Genomic DNA, 9,206 nt, shown 5'->3' with positions numbered 1-9,206 from the left:
GGCTGTGCCAGCGGAGCTCCTCGCCGGCCGTGCAGGTGAGAGACTGTGCGGGACCGGACAGGACGAGCGTCGGAATGCAACTAAAACCCTTCCCCGCTCCTGCGTTGTTAGCGGCTCCACTCCACCGGGGCACCGGGCGCCAAAAAAGAAATACCAAAGGAGAAAAGACAACTAGTCCGTGATGGTGGGCTGGAGGGTGAGTTGTGCTTCAGAGGTGGGAGTCCATCTCTGCTGCTGCTTCCTCTCCGTCCTCTCCTCAGCACCCCGCCGCCCTCAGTGGGTCTGCCCACCGCGCCGCTGCCGCTCCTCCTCCCCGCCCCTCACACACATTATTGGCCACATTCTGGCAGCGTGGCGCCGCTGGGTAAACAAAGACGGTCCCCGCTGAGCGCAGAAGAATTGTGCTGTGAGGGAATGAATGAGAAAAGGCGGAAAAAAAGTTGAGGTTGCATTTAGTCGGGGCTCACACACGGTCCCTGCAATAATCTCACTTCAATAATAGATTCAGTTGCTTTGTTGAAAAGTTTGATGCTGAAAATTGTCCCCAAAAGAAGAAACTGAGAAACAACACTGCAGACATTTAGTTCAACCATTATTCAGTAGCAGCAGAGCCGGTCCTGTACATTTTGGGGGCCCTACGATCTGGGGGGCCCTGCCTCACGGCAGATAGACAAGTTTTGTTTTATACATCTGTCCTAGGGGACAGTGCAATGTAGAGAAAAAAACAAAACAATTAACAACTATTAAAGTGACTTTTTATAAACAAATAGTTTATAAATAGGTAAACATTAAGTTTATTTGTAGTAACAACCTGTGGATATGTTCTTTTAGGCATATTAACCGTCCAACCTGCAAGTTTTTGCAACATCTTTGTTGCCAATTTTGGATCAAGCAAACGGTATGATCCTCGCTTGTCGCCCTATTGTACCCAACGAGTCCTTATGAGACAATATTATAACATATACTTTATTTTGAGTCAGGTTAAATTGTCCTCTCAGGTTAAATTATGACTCACTTTGATATGGCAAAGATCAATTATGGCCGAATCAGTGATGCCATACTACCGAGAGATAACACCGTATCAACGTGAAACATATCTGATCCAATTACGTTCTTGACTGAGTTTCTATTAGTTTCCAGAGTTACCCACAGAGCCGCTTGTTGTTTTTTTCTGTCACACTGAACAAATGCTCTGTGTGACCAGTGGCTGTTTCGCCTCAGGGAGGAAAACACAGTTATGGCCTCTGTGTCGCTGCCCATGCTGGACACCACCTGCATGACTCACATTTCTCCTGATGTGGGGACCAGGAAGTTTTTTTTCAAGCTATGGTTTTTCCATCGCATAATAGAATAAACGGCATTGAGTAATACGTTTGTTCAACTGGGCTCCCATCAGTCTGTCCTCACAGCCTCTGATCTACTCAAACGTCTTTGTTAATCAAGTCAGAAAGAAAGTTGATGTCTTGTAATGGTTTAATCACTGTTTGGCATCTTTCTGAAAAGCTCTGCAAAACTATACCTGTTTAGAAATATATCAATGCTCTCGTTTCTTGTTTCCTGTTTGAATTTCGCTCATGTCTAAGTAATTGACAATGACAGTTTGTTCTTGTTTTCTGAAACTGTTTTTTAATATAGTTGTAATCACATCCTAATACGCAGCCATTCTGTTTATATCTGAATAAAAAAAACTAAATTCACAGTCATGGTTTTAAATGTGACAAACTGTATCAATACAATAGCATTTAATGCAATAAGTCAAGTCGGGTTTATTTAAATAGCACATTTAAAACCAAAGGGATATACAATAATGTAAAATAAAGTTGATTAAAATAAATATGCGATGATGTTGATAACTACTACAAGACACTCAAGAGAAGATGTTTTGCAGTTTATATTTGTTAGCTTGTAAAAGAGCAACGCAGCAATCCCAGCATAACAATGTTCATTTCCTCTGTTGAAGTGTGACTCAAGAGGAAAGGAGAGCTTGTTTCTGTTTGTGAAGAGGAAAAGACATGACACCACCTCAAAGAATCTTTATCACTGTGATTCTTTATTCGCTCGTCACGGTGCAGCACTGATGGTGTCAGCGATGTAAAGCACGAATGTTTGCATCTGGTATCAATGCCTCTCTTGTCCCCTTCAGCCGTGATATTGATCTGAATCTCAAAGTCATCTGCAGCGCAGGATGCTGGCTGCTGTACTTACTCACAAATTAGTTTTTGAGCAGAGGAAGCTGGTGGATGACCAAACTCCAGCTCTACTTGACCTTTAGAGATGATTGTGACTGCTCTGATCGGAATAACAAAGAGCGTTGTGGGACAACACTCACTTATGTCTGCCTCTTATCCCTTTAAATAGACACATATATAGAGTTGGTTAAATTAGTTATGTTAAAAATTCATAATCTCGTCATAGAACATCGAGGAGACAGCACACACCACAATGCTTGTCTGTGAAATCTCATATTCTTCTTTTAGAGGTGATCCACAAATCTTCACACTTCAATAGAAATGAAACAAACGGTATTATCTTAAAGTCAGTAAGAGCAGGAATTTTATTATTTAATATCTAATTTCTAATCTCTCAGTTCACCTTTAGTGTCATGAGTATTAATCATTCACTCTTCATGTTTGTAATGGATACGGAAATATGTTGTGTGTCGGTTTCAGGAGCTCAAACAACCATTTGGGTTTGTTTAAAATGCTATAAAAAAAAGACATGAATATCTTATTAACCAACTTTTTTCTTTATATCTTTATGGATAGTTAGAATATATTGATCATATTATCACATTTGCACGTCCTCTTTTCTTTTACATGAATTATTGCTCACTCTGTGTTGAGAAGAGACACAATGGTTTTTTGCTGGACAAAACCACTACGCCCATGTCAGCTGTACTGCCTTTGTGTATCACGCTCACTGGACCTTGACTTGTGTAATTTCATTCAGTGAAAGGATTAATAATCTTGCTGCTGTTGATGCTTGCTGGTTACTATGGTTAATATTGAGTGTGACTGTATATATGTGTTTTCATCATATAATCTCAAAGTATAGTTGTATCTTTGGATGAAATGTTCTTTGACAAATATGAAGGAGGAAAACTGATGTCAGTGCTGAGAGAAGATGTTTATCAGACTGATAAATGCTACTTCGGGTAAAAGAGTTGTCAACACTTCTCTTTTGACTTAGACTCTCTATCAGTACTGACACCATTTAGTTTTCAAATAAGATTTTATGGATTCTTACAGCTCTCTAGTGGTCAAATGGCAACATTACAAATTCCACAATCACAGTGATGCAGAGAAGTTTTTCAAACCTTTAATTTCGTGTATCCCTTCAATTTTGTGTCTTTGTTTCAGTTTAGTTTCAACTTCGATGCTTTTTGTTTTGTTTCCATATGGATAGCTGTACCCTGTCTGCACAACAAATTGACCCCTCGGGTACTAATAAAGAAACCTAACCTAATACTAACATGTTCAACCATCTTTTGATTTGGGACACAGACACCAGAGATATTTCTCTGTTACTTGATGGTGGTGATAACTATGTGAAGCTGTCTATATGGCCTTTGTTATTGCTTAACCAACTGATAAACTCTGTCCTCCTTTTGGCCCCAATTACAACCCGCCTCTGTCAAGCTGGACAGAGGAATATAGCAGTCTGTCGTTTTCAAATAAAAAAGTAAAACAGCTATAAACACTACTAATGTAAATTCTGATCAGTCTAAAGGACTGTATGAGTATCAGAACTGGCCTGAGAAATAGAATAGACCACCATGAGGCCTCATTCATGCTTTTTATTTGTAGGTTTTCAAAGCCATGTTCCAGTCTGAGTACGGCAGAGACATGATGCTCACTCTGACCATCTTACTCGCCCGTGGTCACACTGGATCATATATGTGGTGATGCATGTTTGAAAATGCTGACAGTCCATTGTCGTCTGTTCAACATCAATAACCTATTAAATCTATCTTAGTGCAAGAGCATAGGATGGAGTCTGAATATATATATTTCTTTGTAACATTATTGGCACTTTTTCTTCCTATGTTGATAAAAAAAAGACGTTCTGTTTCAATGTCCCTTGTGTACTTGGGTTGATATTCGTTTTCTCAAGAGGTGAAATGAGAGAATTGATTTGTCATGATTATTACTATAATTATGACTAATGAGATTCAGCTTCTTAGGTTGTTTAAAAGATAAAAGTTGTTTAAAAGAGCAGCACAATAGCTGCCCTTATATTCATTATTGTGACATTTATTCATCCAAAGAACACCTGGTGGACAAATAATTGTTTCCTCCATCTGCTGAACTTTTATTCAAAAATATTTATCCCCAAAAACGGTTACCCATTTGGTCAAGACGGCTATTAATTTGAAACGTTTGACCGGAACTCGTATCTTTTATCGAATCAGACTTTACATTAGTCAAGTTAGAGGCGATGAGGAAGAACAAAAACACTGACGTCTCAAAAATAACACGTGAGAATGGCGGAGAGGATTAAGTGTGAAGATCTGGGAAGGTAAGGAAAGATCCAGATGTTCGACCTGCACGTTGACTCGAACACCTGGAGGATGCTGTAGACAAACTGTGAATGACTGTTGACTGACTGTTGGTTCACAGACTTTAATCTGGTGGTGTTAGACACGTGCCCAGCAGTCAGTGCGGTGTAGAGGAGTCAGACACACACAGGAAGAAAGAGAAGTCAGTTCAATCGCAGCTACATTAACTATTATTAATTACCTAACGTGATGTAAATACTGTCAATGTTAGACTGACTTATCCTATGTTGTTTATGTATCATTTAAAATCTATATATTATGTAAAAATAATAATAGTATTGGAATTTATAGCGAGAATGAAATTAGATAATACTTTTAATACCTGCTACACTATTATTAATTTCAAAGTACAAATAATAATGATAACAATAATTTATAACTTATAATGAGACTGAAGGAATACCTCTTTAAAGTGTGAAAATGCGAGAATTATATATTATTTACCTTTAGCTTTTCCTACTGTCTTTCTATCTTTATAATCTTTGTAATACTTCCTGCAATTTATTAACTTAAAATGTATTTTGCATGATTGCATTTACCTATATACATAGTACATGTCTCCTGCTTTATAAATGTGTATTCCTTTCAACAAATTAAAAAGGGGGCAAAATGGCCCATAGTGGAAATTAAATATAAGTAATATTAATGACAATCAGGTCATGTACGTGAACAAAATATTGGAAAATTTTGAGGTTATTCATTTAAAAAAGGAAGCGGAAAATAATAAGATTAAAACAAAATAAATGTGTATGCATAAGGAATTAGGTTGTGCTAAAAGTTGCACTGCTGACAAAATGTTGAAGGTTTATTGTAGAAGACAGATACAGTCAGGTTTTAAAGTTCACTGACCTTGAAAACTGCAGTTGATAAAACCGTCTCATATCAAGATCAGTTGGGAGCTGATAGTACGTCTTATAAATCTGTAACTAAAAACACAGAGAAGAGACTGTCAATGTTAGTAATCCAATAATTCCTCGGCTACAACTTCAGTGAAACATGCCTGGACTTCCACGCCTCTTTGCCCTGCAGGAAAGCAGAGATGTCAGCGGTCATCGTCGTGCACGGCGGGGCGTGGGCCATCCCAGACCACCTGGCCCAGGCCTCTGTTTATGGAGTCAAGGCTGCAGCACGTCAGGGGTTTACTCTGCTGAAAAGTGGAGGAACTGCAGTGGAGGCTGTGGAAGCAGCTGTGAGGGCGCTGGAAGACAACACTGCGTTCGATGCAGGTACACAGATACATTTAAACACTGATGAAACGTAGTATGTTTACACTCATCCTGGGCTCATCAACATATTAGGGCGTTTATTCCAATCGGATCTGCACTGAAATGTAGATCACAATGAATCTCAATAAAAGCAGGACAAGTAGATTTCCCGCTTCACTACTCTGTTTAAAAAACAACAACAACTCCACCTCCACACAGGATCCAATCACCAGTCACCATCTTCTTCACCCAATTCAGCCAGATCTGTCTGCTGTGAACTGTCTCCATCTGCTGGTTGTGATGCCAACTTACATCTTGGCTCCATGAGGAGTCTGGGGGATGGTGCTGGACAAAGGTCGTGTCGGCCTCAGATCATGGGGCTCATCTCCATAATCCAGCATTAGAGCCAGATGGAGTCCGTGGAGAAAAAAAATCAACATGTCGGTTTTGTCTGATAAACATATATATTTGCTTTGCTAACAAAATAACCCACATGAATCAGTTTACATACATATCGTTTTCTGTCACTGTAGCAAGCCAGTCAGTCAATGCCTTGGTAATAAGTCCTGCTGCTCTTATTGTCAGCGCCCTGCGGACTTGTGAGGATGTGGCAGACAACTTCTTAACATCCTGCAATTTACCGCAGCTCATTATTCGCTGGGCTCCCCAACACATCACACCCACCCTCGCCTCATTGCACATGTTTATCGTGGTTTTGGGAATTGATTCTTAAATTGAATTCCCTGTTTTAAAATCACTTGAATAGCCTTGTCTTACTTATAGTGGCCCTCCTCTTCCCTCATGCCCCTCCTTGAACAATTGGACCTGCTAGCCAGCTGTCGCTCAGGGAGAAGGGCTGCACTGTAACCTCCCTTTGTCTATTAGATAAGCTACCTCAGTTTCCTCTTGTTAAACTCTTGCATTTTTTTTATTAGATGTTTCATCTAGTGTCCCTGCATTAACGTGTTTAAACTTGTAAGTGCACTTGTACTGAAATTGTTATTTCGGTTTTTATGTCTGTAATCCTGCTTTTTTTGTATATAAATGAAATTGATGATTATTATTATTATCACTATTTTACATACATGATCTATTCAGCTAATTCTTTGCGGGTGTGCTGCAGCCAATCCCCGCTCACATTCACATCTTCAGGCGATCTAGAGTGTCCAATTAACCTAAGTGGTAACCGGTCATGTAACCGAAGACTGTGGATGGAAACCGGTGACCCTGGTGAAAACCTACACGCCCCAGTTGGTCGTCAGGTCTGAGCCCAGATCCTTCTTTCTGTGACTTGACAGTGCTCTCCACTGCACCACCGTGCCGCCCATTGATAAACAGCCGTAGTTTTTAACCTCTTCACACAAAGTTCTGTCAACAGGTCTGTCTGTTTAGTTGCTCAGCGAAATCGTCCATCAAAACTTTGTCTGAGATGCCGTTTAAGTTTGTTACTGACTGTAACATCAAATTCTAGGACACGGAGCCGTACTGAACACCGATGGAGAAGTGGAGCTGGATGCCATCATCATGGATGGAAAGACACTGGCCTGTGGTGCTGTGTCTTGTGTGAAAAACATTGCCAACCCGGTGTCCCTGGCACGAGCGGTGATGGAGAAGGTGTCATCTGAAATACTTTTGGCCTTACGGAACAGACGTAGCAGGAGATACTGATATATGTTTTCAGGATTGTTTTTAATTTGTTGTTACAAATTATATTTTGTAATTTTCCTACATGTTTGTTGCGATGGGAAATGTCAGACCGCCCACGTCATGTTGACAGGCAGAGGTGCGAACATGTTTGCAGAGAGCATCGGCGTGGCCACAGTCCCCACCGAGACTCTGGTGACGGAGAACGAGAGGAGAGAGTGGGAGAAACAGAAGAATTATGCCACTGGAGTGATGGAGGAATTTAACTCTCAGTGGTTTGTCTCTCCATCATCTGACTTTATTTTTAAACACTTTCTTATCTTGGCTTAAAATGTCCATTAATCTGACCACACACATTCTGAATAGCCTGACAATAACCCCAAATATAATTAAATAACTATATAATAGTTCAGTATGAAGGCTTCTAACAAAGCTCTTGTGTAATATACACAAACATGCCGCTCACACTTGAATCAAGTGTTTTTTGTCTCATTCCAGGGCCCATGATACAGTGGGAGCCGTTGCTGTGGACGCTGCTGGTAATGTCGCATGTGCAACATCAACTGGAGGGATCAGGAATAAAATGGTTGGCAGAGTAGGAGACTCTCCAATTATTGGTAATAGTTAATTGACTTTAACTCTTTCAAACAGCACATTTTCTTGTCAGCTGCAGTAAAAATCAGTTTTTAATTACATTTTTCCCCACAACTTGTGAGTATAATTTATATTAGCACATCAATGCATGAAAATGAGCTGCATTTAATACACATTTGATAAATGATTCCACTTTTTTTTTCCTGCTCTCTCTTGTAAATAAGGCTCTGGAGGATATGCAGACAACCACAGTGGTGCAGTGTCTTGTACCGGTCATGGAGAGTCCATTCTTAAAGTCACATTGGCCAGACTCATTCTTTCACATATGGAACAAGGTAAAATATCAGGTTTTTTAGCGAGACTTTATTTGTTGATGTCACACTTTGTGTATTTGGCTATAAAGCATCACACAGTTTTTCAATAAGATTGAAGCAGTGCAAATGTCTTATATATATAATTCCCAGTTTAGAGTAACTACAGTATTTCATTGTAGCATTAATTTGATTTGGTGTGAGGATTTTGATGTTTTAACATTCTGTCTTTCAATGACTCGACCTGAGTTTGTAAGTTTTCAGGACTTGTTTTTCATTAACAATGGCAGCAAGAACAGTATACTTATTTCATATTTAATGCTCTCCCCCACACCAACAGGTAAATCAGTAGCAGACGCCTCACAGTTGTCTCTGAGGTACATGGGCGAGCGGGTTCGAGGTGCAGGGGGTGCGATTGCAGTTTCTCCATCAGGGCAGTGGGCAGCCACGTTCACCACAGAGCGAATGGCCTGGGCAGCAGTGGAAGAGGATGTTCTGTGGTTTGGATTAGACCCAGATCAAAGATTAAAAGAGCATTTGTCCAAATAACAATGTTAGGTTCTTTATCCTCATTAGTTGTATTGAGAAAAATAAAAGAGAACAGTATTTTAATTATGTGTTTTACTAATTTGCCATGCTGAACCTTTCTCTACGGTTGTATGTAGCCAAAAGTAATCCACAGTATTTTCTTGTCAGATCTTCATACTCTACATTCAGTGTTGTGCATGAACGAACGCAAAAGAACGCGTTTATTGAACACGTTCACTTTTATGAGAACGATGAACTGAACGCAACTCAATGACAAATAATGAATTTGAACGGTGAACACGTTCATATTGTAGCGTCCTCGCGTATAGACGACAGGAAACTTCTCCCTTTATGTGTAACTTTATT

At 39.8% G+C, this 9,206-nt stretch overlaps 1 protein-coding gene across 1 annotated transcript; it reads left to right on the top strand.

The window, feature by feature from the left end:
• Positions 1–4,408: 4,408 nt before the first annotated feature.
• si:dkey-103j14.5 (isoaspartyl peptidase/L-asparaginase) lies at positions 4,409–8,924 on the top strand. Its single transcript, XM_053436056.1, has 7 exons — positions 4,409–4,518; positions 5,588–5,784; positions 7,235–7,377; positions 7,519–7,682; positions 7,906–8,024; positions 8,226–8,336; positions 8,653–8,924. The coding sequence occupies exons 1-7, from the start codon at positions 4,484–4,486 to the stop codon at positions 8,859–8,861; spliced, it is 978 nt and encodes a 325-aa protein (XP_053292031.1). The 5' UTR covers positions 4,409–4,483; the 3' UTR covers positions 8,862–8,924.
• The last annotated feature ends 282 nt before the right edge of the window (positions 8,925–9,206 follow it).

The sequence above is a fragment of the Pleuronectes platessa genome, chromosome 12 (assembly GCF_947347685.1).
Source record: "Pleuronectes platessa chromosome 12, fPlePla1.1, whole genome shotgun sequence".
Lineage (NCBI taxonomy): Eukaryota > Metazoa > Chordata > Actinopteri > Pleuronectiformes > Pleuronectidae > Pleuronectes > Pleuronectes platessa.
Note: the sequence above shows the minus strand (reverse complement) of the source record. Positions and strands in the feature narration are given on the sequence as shown.

Coding starts and splice junctions, on each gene's coding strand:
- si:dkey-103j14.5 (XM_053436056.1), top strand. CDS start 4,484: ATGGCGGAGAGGATTAAGTGTGAAGATCTGGGAAG. Junction 4,519..5,587: donor AAGTGTGAAGATCTGGGAAG/GTAAGGAAAGAT, acceptor TTTGCCCTGCAG/GAAAGCAGAGATGTCAGCGG. Junction 8,337..8,652: donor TCTTTCACATATGGAACAAG/GTAAAATATCAG, acceptor CCACACCAACAG/GTAAATCAGTAGCAGACGCC.